This window comes from Nothoprocta perdicaria, unplaced genomic scaffold, assembly GCF_003342845.1.
Source record: "Nothoprocta perdicaria isolate Ctin4 unplaced genomic scaffold, notPer1 scaffold_163, whole genome shotgun sequence".
In the NCBI taxonomy this organism is placed as follows: domain Eukaryota; kingdom Metazoa; phylum Chordata; class Aves; order Tinamiformes; family Tinamidae; genus Nothoprocta; species Nothoprocta perdicaria.
The window spans coordinates 1,502,535-1,518,151 of NW_020454794.1; the positions used below are offsets into that span (position 1 = coordinate 1,502,535).

At 42.6% G+C, this 15,617-nt stretch overlaps 1 protein-coding gene across 1 annotated transcript; it reads right to left on the reverse strand.

Moving 5' to 3' along the window:
• Positions 1–339: 339 nt before the first annotated feature.
• Positions 340–11,702, reverse strand: CHST10 (carbohydrate sulfotransferase 10). Its single transcript, XM_026035657.1, has 5 exons — positions 11,569–11,702; positions 8,617–8,714; positions 5,684–5,918; positions 3,921–4,026; positions 340–1,773 (listed from the first exon to the last, which is right to left on the reverse strand). The coding sequence occupies exons 1-5, from the start codon at positions 11,678–11,680 to the stop codon at positions 1,236–1,238; spliced, it is 1,089 nt and encodes a 362-aa protein (XP_025891442.1). The 5' UTR covers positions 11,681–11,702; the 3' UTR covers positions 340–1,235.
• Positions 11,703–15,617: the final 3,915 nt, after the last annotated feature.

Below are 15,617 nucleotides of genomic sequence, written 5' to 3' on the forward strand. Positions count from 1 at the left end.
AAGACTTTTTTTTTATCGGACAGGAAGAATGCAAACACAAGCAAATGTTATGGTTGCATCCATTCAGTTCTGCTTTTTTGTTTTTTTTTTTTTTTTAATGCACAAAGTGTATACATAAATTTAAGTGACATTCAAACTCCTGGCAAGTTGCCATCTCACCCACTGGGAACACGGATGCTGGGCATTTTTGACTCAGGACACCATAGCAGCAAAACCCTGGAAAAGTCAAGGATTCCTCCTGCCCCCTTCAGCTGCAGGGAGATGCAGCTTCAGAGGGGGAAAAGGTTTCTCTTCTCTAAGGTACTAAAACTTGAGCAAGGCATGATATAAGAAAAAGGCGGAGTATTACCCCAAATTAACTCCAGCAGCTCTCTTAACACGGCATCCTGCTTTTGTGGCTTATTTAACTGTTAGAAGATAAAACAAGTTAAAATGTTTCATACTTAGCATCTTTGATGTGTTTTTAAATTAACTTTCTTTTTAAATAAACTTTCCTTAAAAAAAGGAAGCCCTAGGAGCTTTATATTTCTTCTGCGCGTCATTTGTATCTGATGTTCTCAGATAGCTTCTGTAGCCAGAAGTTAAATAATATTTTTAAAAACAGGCCAGGAAGTAAGTGAAGTAAACACCTGACAGCAATACAAAGACAACTGGGCTCAGGGACCAGCCCCATTTTTTGGACATTGCGAAAGTTTTTTCCTAATTAGATTCATTTTCTGACAAACAAAAAATGGGATTAGATCTTCATTACTATTAWTAGAGCAGCCACATGCCAGAACCTGATGATTTTGTCAGGCATTTAATCATTTTTTTTTAGTCCTGCATTTGCCTCTAATTTTCATAGCTCATGGGCAACTCCACATGGCTTTCCCATGAGCATGAATTGTAAGTTCACCCAAATGGCAGAGTTAACCTACGGTGGAACTGCCACCTTTATAAGGCTTTTTGTTGTTGCTTTCGGTTTTCTAGAGGGAAGAGAGAGTAAGTAAAATCCTGTATTTTAGATAACAGATTTTGCTCTTAACAGATTTCAATGCCACACGTTGAAAATATGCTCAGTAAACAACAACTATAAGCCCCTAATTGTTCATATGACAAATATTTCACTGGAAAGTGGAGCAACATCAGAAAGCTAGAAAACAAACGGGCATTCTTAGCTCTGTCAGTGTTGCAGCTGGTATTCACGTGGGTTTAGCTTAATCCATCAGACACGTCTCCAGAGCTTATCCTAGGCCTCAGTTTAACAAGAAATCTGGCTCCCGATAGCCAAAGAGTTTAAAATCACCTTCAAAGCGAGCGTAGAGGCGTCTTATGTCCCTCTTGCTGATTCCTGAAAAATAGCGCTCTACTTTTGTCTTGTTGTACACCGTGATCCCCGGCGGAATCGTGGGGTACGACACCAGATGGTCGATGCCGGCCGCTTTCAGGATATACGGAGCATCATCCTCCAGGGTTTCGTGGTGTCCAATGACGCTGTAGGGGATTTCGCAGGGGGCGCACAGTTCCACGTACGTTACCCAGTGAATGATGTGGTCGCCAAACTGAACATCCAGCCACCGGTGGTTTGGGTCGCCCAGGTAGCGCACAAAGTCCTCGAACTGCAGCCCTCTGGTCTCCGTGCGGTTCTTTCGGTACTTGCGAATGATGCCCGGGGCAATTTCGTGCCGGTACCAAGGCTCGAATCGAGGATTGTGCACGAACTTGTCCTTAAATGCAGAAATAAGTCTTTCAAACGGATCTCTAACAATAAAAAACTTGAAGTACAAATTCAGTCTAAACAGGGGAGGGAAGGAAGAAATAAGAAATGAATTACTTAAGGAGATATCAGAAGCGTGTAGCAAAGACTTACAAAATATATGTAAATTCTGATTGCAGAGACAGCAGTATGAATCTGACTTAGACGTGCCACTTTCATAGTCTATTTAACACTGCAGTCCAAAAGACTCAAAATACATAAAACTATCTATTAAAAAGACATCAAATGTATACAATAGCAAGTACAATTTACAGTTTCTATTTGCCACCCTTCATGCAACAGGAGAAGCTAGGATTATCCTGGACTATGTAAACAGAATACCAAGTTCTATAGGATGCTGACAGCTCTGAGTATTTTAATTTCATAGGACTGGGCTCAAAATAAGAAGCAACATGTATCACAGAATGGTTGAGGTTGGAAGGGACCTCCAGAGACCATCCAGTCCAACCCCCTGCTCCAGCAGGGACACCCAGAGCACGGGGCACAGGGCGGCATCCAGGCGGGTTTGGAGACCTCCAGAGGAGGAGACTCCACAGCCTCCCTGGGCAGCCTGTGCCAGGGCTCTGTTCCAGGCCTCACAGGAAAGAAGTTCTTCCTCACCTGGAGATGTGTTTCAATATATACCCATTGCCCCTTGTCCTGTCACTGGCCACCACCAAGAAGAGGCCCCATCCTCCATATATTCTCCCCTCAGGTACTTATACATATTGATCAGATCTCCTCTCAGTCTTCCCTTCTCTATATATAAACAACAAATATAGAACAACACATAAAAATGACTCAATGCAGCTAAATGCATGCACACCGCTGCAGTTTTAAACAAATTGCTGTTTAATTTTAAAAAAAGGAAAAAAAAAAAAAAAAGCTTTTCTGTTATTTTATGTGAAGTTTTGGCATGTTTTCAATAATGGCTGAGAATATTATTTTAATGAAACCCAACAGTCTTCAACCGCATTTCATATTTTGTCATGACATCTGTAATATGTTGTAGACCACATGTCTGAGTATCTGTAGGAGGAGCTGGCGAAAAGCAAAGTTTATATCAGGTAAACAGTAGACAAAAGAGATTCAGAGCCCAATTCTCACTAAAGTAAGGACAAGTTCAAGTTCTCTTCAAGTTCTCCCGGCTTATGGCTAACCAGGCAGGAGGTAAGCACACTAGAACAGGAGATCCACAGGATCCCTCTTGCTACACATAAATGCCCCCCAAATCCATTTCCGGAATTCCCTACAGACCCCACGTTACCCATCTCCAGCACTATTTGTGTAGTGGGCTGACTGTAACACTCCAAATGATGCCATTTGACTTCAAATACCCCAGCTACTGCTCATTCCATAGGYGAACATTTCTTCTCCATGCAGGGCTGTTCACAGGGAGATGAATCCACCTTCTCATGAACACAGTGATATTTCCCCATGGTGATATTTGCTGTGTTTGCAGCAAACCCAAGACACACCAGGCTAGGCTCAAGTGAGAGCTGCCACCTCCTATATAAGGGACTAACTCTTCAGAATGGCTTAATATACTAGGAAAGCATTAAAGCTTACAGGTGTCCACTGTCATTTTGCTTCCAGTTCTCTCCATGCTGCAACCCCCACAAGGATTATGTGTAGAAAAGGCACTGGCAGAGATAACAACAAGTGCATGGACAGCCTAGCCAGCATAATTTAAAAGGCACCACTGCAGAAAAATAAATGTCTTGATCTGAAGAAGATGATAAGTGCTCCAACAGAAAGATGAAGTCCTTCGGCTGCATGGAGAATAGTCTCTGGCTAAGGAGGAAGGACCTTGTAAAACAATATGGCTCAACCCAGGTAAGAATCTACCTGCAATGCCAGTCCTACATGGAAGTGGGAAGTTTTACTTTACAAGGGATCTAGACAGACCACAAGTAGCTATGCATGGAACTATAGAAATCCCATACTAAGATGGAGTTGTTGGATCATCTGATTATTTCCCCAGCTGCYCTCGTGTACATCTTCGAAGCCAGGAGAGGGATTGTCACATCAACACCTGGGCAGGTAGGGGAGTTAGGCTGCACTATGTTACACCAGAAAGTGGTGAGACAGAAACCCTGTGCTCCAGATGTGGGCTGCAGCTCCTGCCCGCTCACCCACATCTCCCTCCAAACACCCCCCAGCCTCCTGGGAAGCCACTTCTTACCGTTTCTTAATTTCAGCATCAGTGAAGGAGGACAAGCGCGGCAGGCCATTCTTCTCGTGGTCATGGACAATGTTTTCCGGGATCTCTTCTATGGAAGAAAACGCCCCTAGACAAACCAGAGGGAGAGCAGGTCAATCTTCCAAGGGTGGGGGAAGAGAAAGGGAGCACAAGCCAGGACGTGTGTGCCTTTGACTCACAGCTTTTTATTTTCCTCTTTTCTCTATTTTTAGTGCTTATGGTTACTATGTTTAAAGCTGTTAAACGATGAGAGAGTCTGACTGTAATGCTAAGAGCTGTTAAAACTCTTTAGGGTATGTGACATCAAGGTCCAAGACCAAATCACTTCAAATCTCTTAGAAATGCACATTACATAAGTTTTACCAGCAATTATGTCTAAGCCTGTAACTCCCTACCTCACTATCCCTGTTCTCTTTCATCCTGCCCACACATTCAAAGAGAGGAAGACTTTGAGGATTAACTCCAAAGACAGGATCAGCCTCTCCGGCCGAGTTTCCACAAGCAATGAAAAATAAATACTGTAGGCTGCTTTTGGAACCATTTCAACAGAAAAGCACTTTGCTGTCAGGATCCATGACGTTCTTTCAACAGCTAAATTGTGCTGAAAACAAAATTCCAGTCACACAATATTACATATATTAAAAAGCGCTAAAGCCAAAGAGAGAAACTCTCCAGAAATTTATTTTTCAAGCGCATAAGCTGGCAAGAAAAACGCCACTAAATTCTAACACCTTTATTTTAAGACCCTGATCCTGGAAGTTGTAATGACCTGGGGGAATACTCTGACGTGGACCCTTTGGACTACAGGGGTCCAAAGCTGCTGCACAACAGCATCATTTCAGGGCACCAACYTGCAAGGGCAAGGACATACAAAACAGCTGTCTAGGGGAAAGCGTCTATGGCTTTTCTCTCTTCCAGTATTCTGGCCACAAGAGGGGTGCAGGTAAGAACAGCTTTAATAAAAAGCTTAAGGGTTGTCAGAACTACAATGTGGAGTCCACATAACTCTCATCTATATAACAGAGACGAAACTAATATTCAAGTATTTAAGATACAGCCCTCTTCCAACAAGTTTTGTTGGGAGACACAGCTCTTCTGTCAACYTGTGACAGTTTCCTCCCGAGTGTGTGAACGAGCTCACACAAGGGAAAGCCACATATGAAAACACAAAGGCAGAGCTGGCAGTCTGGCAGTTCTGGGGGCTTTTAAAGACCCATCTTTTTTGTCACCAAGTTTGGGTTTTGCCCACACCTTGGTGGAGCTATGTCACCTGCAAAAGCATCTAACGGCCTCCATCCGATCTGACTATGTGTAGAAATTTCACTGTCCTTTATGTCAAAGCAAGACATGTTATATCAAATACGGTCAAATTAATAGTGCGCATGCAGGGGTATAGCAGAAAATCATTTAAAAGAAGAGGCTACGACAAATTCTTTAAATAAGTGACATCCCTTGAAGGATAATGAACCTATACACCACATGTACGAAATACATGTTTTCTTTCATGACCCAAATCACCTTCTGGTCAAACAATAACAACATTTATATTCACAGAAACAACAGGTTTAACCTCTTTAAAAGAGATGTTTTAGAAGAACTAGAAGCAACCATGAAGAATGACCAGCTGATATTAAATATCAGTGCAGAAAAGTAGAAAAATTCCATTTTAGTATAGTCCTGGTCAGACTGATTCTGCTCCTTCCTCCTCCTCAAATCAACCCGCACGTCTGTATCAGAGTAGGTACCATTTAAAACAATCAAGACTTTTTTCCACTGAGTGTTGCCCACTTTTGGCGTCTGACAGAACAGGATCTTGTGYTTGTCACACACAAATATCCGATCCAGGACGAACTTGGATACAGCAGTGTGAGAGAGATTTCTCAATGCGGTGTCTCTGCAGACATTCCTGAGAAGCTCAAGTCTTTCCATATGAACCAGGTGTTGGCGTATCAGATTTCCAGAAAAAGCTTTTCCAGGTGACTTTATAAAAATGAGAGAAGAAAAAAAAAAAGTGGAAGAGTTTAGTTTTCAGATTAAATTCTCAAGTATAAAAATATCAAAGCTTATGCATCCTAACAGTGTGCATATTACATCTTCCATATTCCCAATAAAAATATTGCTAGATAGACTAAAGCGGTATCACAGTTTGTTTCCCGTGCTCCTGGAGATGCCAGCATGACTCTAAGTCATCACTTATGAGGGCAACAGTATGAAATTGTCCAAGCAGCACTTTAGGACCACTGCAGAGCAGCCAGTTGTCCTCTGTGCAGATACCACACGTCTTGACCGAAGACTGGAACCCCCATAAAGTTGCACCATCAAGTAAGGAAACTTTTGAGGGGTTGAGATAAGAAGGCTTCAGAACGATGCTATCCCTTTTGACACAAACTAAGCTTTACTCCACGAGGAGACATTGCTTAGGGATTCTAGCCCTTCTGGCTGGGAGCTGGTTTGTAGCATCTGCAAATATTCCATGTTTACCTCAGCTGCAGCAAAATTAAAGGATACAAATTCACATAATGAGGAAACACCAGCACTTACTCCAGCAAGTATGAGAGGTGGGCAGGACTCTCCCCACCAATGGATTATCTGTTTGCTATATACCCCTCCTCTTCAGCTCTTAATCTGGGGCAAGAACTACGACCCTAGCCCTCTGCCTCAGGTTTAGTGATGGAAGAGAGGGAAAAGAGCACCAGGGATGGGGAATTTTAACTTCAAATGAAGTCTGAAGTTTTTCAAAATGAAAAATCTTCCCCCTTCCCCTTACTGATTTACGCAGTTGGGTCTGCAAAAGAGCTAAAATGGTCATTACAAGTAAAGTGTTGATAGTGTAAGATTTCTGTTTGTTTGCCTGCCTTTAAACAGCCCTACTTGGATCACAGACAAACAAATGAAGCAACTGATACTATTTTTTTGAAGCCTGGCARTTGTACCACGTTATCTTTAAGCACAAGTGTCTTATCTTCATGAGGTATGTGAAATGAGCTCGTCTAATCTGAGAAGCCATTAAAACAGAAGGTAAACATTGTAGTTTGTTAGCAACTTATTTATTTTCTTCTTTTWGTACATTGCCTTCTTTCAAAGTCGGAGAATATTTGAGGAGTTCATGAACTCAGCAAAAATCTAGGATTTTCCGGCCTTCCTGGGGCTTCCAACAGGAGAAGGAAGGGGTAGGGAGAGTCTATTTTTGTTTTGACCTAGTTTGCCAGCTGAGGAGGAGGAGATTTAGAAGTGGGCCAAAACTTAGTGTATGTGGAAAAATCACCTACAGCTCTGGCAAACGTATGAGCAGTTTATTATAGGGCCAAACTGTACTTCAAATTGTTCTTCAATTTCCTAAAATTATTGTGGCCACCTTTTTCAGCAAGGGCAATGTTAGAAAGAGGTATTGTGAAGTGAAAGACATTTTTCTGTCTTATTCTCTCAAATGACTAGGCAGTTATTCTGAACGGTGTGGACGTGACTGTTGCACAGGTGAAGTTAAGAAGCATTGACTGAATCTATAAACCTGAGTGCTGCTTTCCATATCTTCATACAAACAGAGCTTGAGGTACAATAGCCAAGGCACACGTGAAAAAAGGAGAATCTTACTTTTCATTCCAATTTTCCATAAAGAAAAAAGTATCCGATCCTGATTTTCTGTTGCTACTCCTCCCCAGTCTTCCGTGGTAAGGATTTAATTTGAACTCCTACTAGACTGCTATCAGTTAAAATGATACCTTCTACATGTAATTAGGATTAATTCTACTTTGGGTTTCAAGCTATCAAAGCGAAGAGTTTGGGATCCAGGTATCATATTAATCTTTTTCATATATGTAATGGAAGATATTAAAACTCACTACAGAAATTGGTCATCCTTCCATAAAACAAAATCTTTCAAATATTTTGAGGATAGCTTGAATTTYATTTTTAACTAAGAAAAGAGCAAGTGCCACATTTATGCAGAAACCCATCCTTTATGCTGCATCCTAAGCACCCTCCAAATACAAGATGACTTATTTAGCCAACTGGCAAAAGGTGGGCTCAGCTTTTACAAATCTGAATCTCAAGTTCACATTTGTATGAGAAATCTGCAGAGTCTCCCCGTAAATTAGGGAACATCACATTTGTTCTGCTTTACATCTGAAAGCACAGAACTGCACATCTGAAGGATCAAGTTGTATTGAAAGCTATTGTGTTCATGTTCTACTTTGGACAAATGCTGAGACGGGAGCACAAAGAGCAAAACATAGGAAAAAAGAGATGGAGACTGATAAAAAGAATCAAAGCAGAGAGACTGGGCAGGGGACCAAAAGGAACTAAGACATTAAGCAAGAAAGAGCCGTGCTCTCCAGAAGGAGGAAGCCTATGGCTGTGGTAAGGCAGAACACAAGTAACTCGAAATTGGGTCATTATATAAAATAGGCTGGCAAAAATGACTGTCCTGGCTTGTAAAGGAATATCATAACTATTTTCTCCTAGAAATGAAAACACATTTTTAAATTAAATCATTCTGATGAAACAAGATAGCAGCTTATTGTAACCAACTAGCTTTGTGGAGCTAAAATGAATTCCATTCTATCTCAATAAAAGAGTCTGAACAAATCRTTTCTGTCCAGCAATTCCTTTGAAGTTTGTACTTAACCTTTGTTTTTTCCTACTTTTTAATACACACAACCCTCATCTCAAGAGTACATACCTGGAAATCCTCAGGCCAGTGTTTTTCCTCTGGCCCACGCACCTCCTCCACTTTTGTCACAGCTGTCAGTATTAATGGCTCTTGCTTGGCACCATAGCCTAAGGAAGGAAAAGAGATAAGAGACTTACAGGGGTTGGAGGCAGACAACTGTTTCTGCTTTGCATTGAATACAATCAAACATCACTTTCTGTATCAAGCATACAAACATCAGGATTTGCTCCCAAGTGAGAAGGTGCCTAACAAGACTGGAGACAGATGATGAATGCTTTAAAGGATGTGCCCTACAGGAATTTTAGATGCAACTTCAGCTGAGCTATATCATGGATAGACATGATCTTTTACCTTGGATTTTTTGAACAAACTGTGTATAAAGAGACACAGAAATCATGAATCCACATAGCAAGAAAAAGAACTGCTGCATTTCACATGTGATTAAAGCCCTAGCATATGATATTTAAATCTTGTTTGCAAGACAAATGAACATAACCATATGGACTTAATAGCAGATTTTTCAAATAACTTCACACAGCACTTTCAAACAAAAAAAAAGTCTTTTTTTTCCCCTGTGTCAGTAGGCAGGCTTTTCCTACTGCACATTCACAGACATTACTGAAACAAAACCTTTACTGCGAGGAACCTTTTCTTTCTTTGGTGCTGCAATTAACACATCTAATCAGCACTAAAGAATACATGACCCGTTACATACTACTGGATTCAGGGACTTCCTTAGAGACTCCCAAAGGTGAAAAATGATTCAACTGATAATTCACTTGTTCTTTAATGACTTTTACGCTGCTAATAGCTTGTGAACAAATTAAATCACATAATGGAAGAAGCTTTTGCATCTTTATCAACTGCTGTATTACAGTGAAACTGAAAAATAACACAGGGCTGCAGCTGTTCTCTATATAGTGCAGAGAGACCAAAAGGGATCTGAAGCAGCTTTCCCTAGCCACAAAGCAAAAAGAACATGATCTTTCTCTCAAAATTTATTTCCATGCATATGGGACTATTTTTCCCTTCACATAGCTTGTTCTTTATGAATAACCATTCTTCATCTGCCTCCACAGTGGCTTACTGTTTTGTGCTCAGGAAACTGTGTGCACTGTGTCCCTTTCTTAAGCAAGTACTGTATTGTTTCTAAATTGCCTTTTAGCAAAGCACATGAGGGAAAAAACAAGCTAGAACCAAGAGCAGTGTCAGTATTCGAGCAATCAGCTGCAGTAAATATTGTTGTGAGCACCCTTACTCCACAGCATCCTGTAGTAAAAGAAAAAAAGGTAATCAGGCTCAGTGTAAAAGCAGTTAAACCATCTTCCATTATCACAGCATAACAACATGCACACAGATGCTGGTAGAGATGACAGACAGAAGTTGGTCTTTCTCAGCAAGGCGTCCATGCACCAAAGAGATCACTAAAAGGTTAAGAAAAAACAGAAGCCACGTTGATTCATTGAGCATCTGAAGTTTTGTTCTAGTTGTTAAGTAGACACGTTCCAATAAGGAAAATCCTTGACAAGCCCATATTTTGTGAAGTCTACAGGAGTAGGCCATCCTCTTTGTACTGTCTCCAAATTTCTGTYAGTGCTTTCACGACACTTCCCTTTGTTAGTCCTGATGCAAACACTGGCATCGCCGACACGTACATACACTTAACCACTGCCATGTCTTCTCAGGGCTGGGAGTTACGAATTACACAGTCTTCTGCTCAAAAAGCTATTCAAAGGGAAAGCCAAGACAATCGTAAGCAAGTAAATGTAGAGGGTATATTTTCAGCAGAAGATTTTTTATATTGCATTTGAATTCCCCTGACAATTTCTGGTGTAAATAACCACTCAGAGACTACTTGTGCTGCGAAACAAGAGCTGGCATAGTATGAAATATCAGAACATTTAAATACCTAATATAAGACTGGCTCATCTGCAGATGTATTAGGACTCAAAAACAGCTGGGACTGAGAAAAACTACCAAGTTAGCCTATAATTCTCATCTGTAAGACATGATGAATAAGTCTTCACACAAAAGTATACTATTTAAAAATATACACTTAATAAATTTATCCACTGTCACATCATTGAAACGGACTGCACTTAGGATTTTGGCTCTTCAAGTCTTGCACATTTTTGTATTTCTTAAAGATGCAGAAATTCAGATCTTTTAAAAACTAAGTCGTGTGGCCACCTTCACCATAAAGTCTCCGCAGGGTTGCTTTTCAATGGCAGCTCATCAGTAGAAAGAGAACTGTAACATGCTGTGTGGTATCATCAAATGCCTTTAATTCCTTATCAGCTTAATACCATCTGGGCTACTTAGGCTAAGCAAAAGCCTATAAGCCCTTTGCCATTCAAACAGCAGAGGATAAAACCGAATGCAAGAAGCAAGGCAGAGGGGGCTGCATTAAGTGCAGTGTAAACGAAACCAGGCTCTCCACGAGGCTCACACTGCAGCCACAGCACAAGTAGTCACGAGGAGGGAAGCAAATACCACATGGAACAGACTATTTTGTTCCTTATGCGTCTCGTTTGCACAAGGAAACGGAAGGGAAGGGAAATACCTTGGGAAGGGTAATTCTGCTGTGTTGTCCTGCACGTGGATTTCCTGTTAGGTTGAAACAGAGCGGATTTGAAAAACCAGACCTCCCACAACCAAACTGCAAGACACGATGCTCTCTATTCCTGACCACCAAAAAGAAATGGCACAAGGTTAGTTTTGCAGACTTCCATCAAGAAAAGCAGAAACTCTGAAAATACAAGCGCTTTCACGTTGATAATAAATCAGTTCTTCTGTTCCCAAATCCTACTGAAGAAAAGTGGTAACATACTGAGAAGTACTTTGCACAGAAAGACTGTTTATTTGTGTGAAACATTACTCATACAGAAAGACTATTTATTTGTGTGAAACATTAGCCAATCTTCTGCTTCACGTCAAATTTCAGTTAAAAGATGAACTTACCATCTGGGTCCTTAAAAGTCAATGTGATAAACTTGCTAGCAACCATGAACATGAATATCACCCAAAAGCATGCAGCTAGCAGCAGCCACTGGTGGTGCATGTTGTCAGACATGAGCCATATAAAGATCTTTGTCGCTTCCTGTTTAAAAGAGGAAAGATCAACATACGAACAGTTTATTTCAGTTTAGAAAGAAAAGAAAATTCAAAACTTTCCACTACTACTGATATACGAGAAAATTCTAAGCACATCATAAACCCTAGGAGAAAATTCTAAGTGCATCATAGAACCTCTTCCAAGCAGCACTTCTCACTTTCTTGATGTTGTTCTTTTGTCTGGGTTTCTCTGTGACATTACAGCTGAGCCAATGCAATAGCTGGCTGCTACCAAAAGGGAGGTTTCCTTCATCCCTGCATACACGTGCCCAGTCCCCTTCCTTGTGCTGCCAATAGCAGCCAATAGATGCCAATAGAGCATCTGAATCTGTCTCCTTAGCTGAAAAAAAACACTTTTTTTTGCTTTTATTTTTGGTGTCTCCCCTATTTACCTCTCTTAGCCAGCTCACAACAGCAACATAAAGTGGTATGTGGAGGAAACTTCCCCTCCCATGGTACCTAACCAAGCTGTAACATTAAAACAGTATTGGTAGTTGTCAGTTATTCAGAGAAATGCATGACCTCCAACTGCATCTTCCACTGAATATCTGACTTTTGTTGTGCAATAATTCCCGGGAAGCACTCCTGCTGACACTGGGTATTTGTGAGGCCCCACTGCAAAATTTAAACTTATGTGACTTCATTTAAAGATGCTAATAGAAAACATCACCACCCATCTGCCAGAACCTGAGATGCCACTGGCATGAATACTTATCTTGCAAAAATAAAGCAGAAACTGCTGCCAAGCTCTGCATTGTCCCAGCTGCTGCTGGGGACAGGGGTCTCAACTCAGGTGTTGGAAAGTTCAAACTCTTCCTTTTGAGGATCTGGATACTACAGTCTCAGAGGCTGTATAAAACCAAAGAGGACTTAAAATAAAATCCTCAACCACCTCTTGTGAAGTTGGTGCACAGCTTCCAGCCTTGGGAAACAACGGCCCAAAGTAACTGCATCGAACTCTAGCGAGAGTCACTGCTGCAGGGTCTGGCRACCACTCTTTCTATGCGGCCCTTTGAATAAGTTGCCAGTTAATAAAAGAATTATCCCCATGCCCAGCTCAGGTTCTAAGATGATGTAAAGCAAAATTTGTATGGAGTTTTGGGTCATACACTAKTATTCCAACTTTCCATCTCCCTAAATCTTAAGCATGAGAAGTAAACCTGCTTTTGAGATGGCAAGTCTGGTTCCTCCACCTGCTACACCCCTGCTACTGCTACAGGTGTTGATTGCTTTAATACTCTATTTTTTTTTTTTTTTTTTTGCCTTCCAGCAATGAAAATGCTTCCAACAACAGTTCTCCCTGCAGGTGACAGAAATGAAACATCTCCAGGGGTACTGCTGAGAGCCTGTGCAGACAGGCAAGCAGCACAAAGCAGACTGGGGAACCTAAAGATGCAACTGAAATGGGTGAGATGGAGGAAAATAACAAAATTACTCCACCTAGAAAAACGGAATCCACAACTTTCAGTGAGGTTGGGAGTGCTCAAGCCTATTTTTATTTTCTCAAAGCAATATTTTTTTAGTTTGGCTACAGAAAGATCCTTCCCTTCTGATTTCACTTTTAAATACTTTCCTTAGGAAACACAACATTTAAGTAAAAAGATGCATCTAGTATCTTTTGGAAGTCACAGGTATTTTGACTTCCATGAAAACAATATTTGTTATCTCCCCTTTTCTGCTGCAACTCCCTAGTTACCAAACAAGCAGGCAATTTTTGAGAAATATATTCTTCAACCTCAAAAACTGTAGGTCGGGAAGGGCGAACTCCATGCCCTGCATTTTAGAGCACTGATCCCTTTACAGCTCAGTTCAGTGATGCAGTTCAAAAACAATTTTCATCTTCCCATTATCCTAATGCAAAACTTGCCCTAAGATGCCTGCTGAAGACCATCAGGCCTAGAGGTTGCTCATTTTCTGTCTGCTACAACACACCCCGTCCCCTCTTTGGAGCACTAAAATCAACCCCCATGGCTCTCTGACCCCATAGCGATGTGGACCCAAACCCATCCTTACAAATGGGAGAGAAATGCAAAGCAGACGTCAGGAGGAAGGCACAGATTGTAGCAATGACGTTATTACTTTTGGGGAAGCTCCTAAAACCAGATTCATTCCACACTCTTCTTGTGCTCTTCAAGACATTATGAGGAGTCTGGGACAGACCCTTTTGTCCAGCCCAGTGCATCTTTTCAGCACAAAGAATGGTAGACCTGGGCCTGCAGCATTCACTATATCCCCTAGCCTGGCAATTTTTATAATGATGATGGATGTGCACCATTCAGTAACAATTATTGATCTATATCTTCCTGGGTAATTTATGCATTGAATTTCTAAGAACTTGCATTAAATGACCAAGGAAGGGACGTTTCAGCCTGCTCTGCGCTCTGCTCTTAGTGTGAAGAGGGGRCTGCAGCAAGGCCCACTGTTCACGGGACTGGGCAGCAACACAGTTCACCCCAAGGCACAGAACAGCAACACACTATTTAACTTAAGAGCAAGGCCCAGACACCAGAAAGGAGACAGACTCACCATCACAGCGAGACATACTATCCTATGTATGGAAATCCTAAGCAATTTCATCTTCTCTGTTATCCACACAGCAGACTTATAACCTCAGTCAGTTATGTAATAGGTTTGTCAGAGGATTTATCATAATGTAATTACAACAGCCGGTGTTGCAAATCACTCCAGGCACCCTGAACAAGCCCCTGTCCATATGAGCTGCTCATTAGCTCTCTCAGGAAGCAGGGCTATTCAAAACTCTGTACAAAAGTAACTCCACCGTTAGGCTCACCAAAAAGCAAYGCCCTCAGGATATTTTTTAAAAGCATGTGCTCACGCTGATCCTTTTTCTCTAGCTTCTCCTACCTTATCTAATGTGGCAATCTTTATCATTTTCACACAGTGCAACCATACTTGCAGGTTCCCACCCATCTTCATTTCTGTCGCCTCTTCTGTTACTTACTTTTGGGGAATSTATTTACTAGCTTCTTCTCTATTTCTCTATTAAACTATTGAAGAGTTTCCTTCAGCTTCTAAGTATTTCTTCTAATCCTTATTGTTTACATGGTTTCTTCCCAAGTAGAGTGAACAAGAAGGGAAAAGCAACCTGCTCCTTCTCCCTCCTAGTGCAATTCAATGCTTTCTAGGATCACCGGATCTGAAAGATCTTTGCCTGCTCCTCCGTCCTTCCTTCTCTGGGCTACCTGTCCCAGACCTGAATTATCACGTATTGCTCAGGTAGCCAGATGCTGGTTTTCCCAGAGCAGGAGTGAAACTGTGGCAGCAGGTTTGTACCCCAGACATGCCCAAGGAGCAGCAGGGCTGACCCATGGCCTGCGTGGAAGCTGTTATCTGGAGAAAACAAGAAAACACGAGTGCTCCAGGGGAGGCTCCGGGGCAGTTTGGGTGTTGGAACTGCACCAGAACCCAAAGCGTAGCTCCTGCTCTGCAGGTCCCGCGCCGTGGACGGGGATTCCCGCCAGAGGGTCACGGCACACGCAGGGATCAGCCCTGCAGCCTCCGGCTACCACCTGAGCGCGSGTAAGGACGCAAGCCGGCACGCAGCTCGCCCCGAAGGGCAGCAAGCTGCGCGCCGGGACGGCAGCCCGGCCCTTGTCTCAGCCTCACCGGGCAGGGGCTCCTGGAAGGCCCTCCCGTGCCCCGGGCAAGAGCGGGAGCGCGGCGCTGACAGCCCTGGGCCGCGCGGGCAGGAGCCTTCCCGGGAGGCGGGATGCAGCACCCGGGAGCCTCCGCATCCCCGTAGGAGCCTCYGCATCCCCGCGGGAGCCTCCGCATCCCCGCGGGAGCCTCCGCACCGCGAGCCCCGGCGCCCCGCAGCGCTGCCCTGGCCGCCGCCTTGTCGTTTTCCCGCAGCCCGCGGCTCGCCCGGGCCTCCG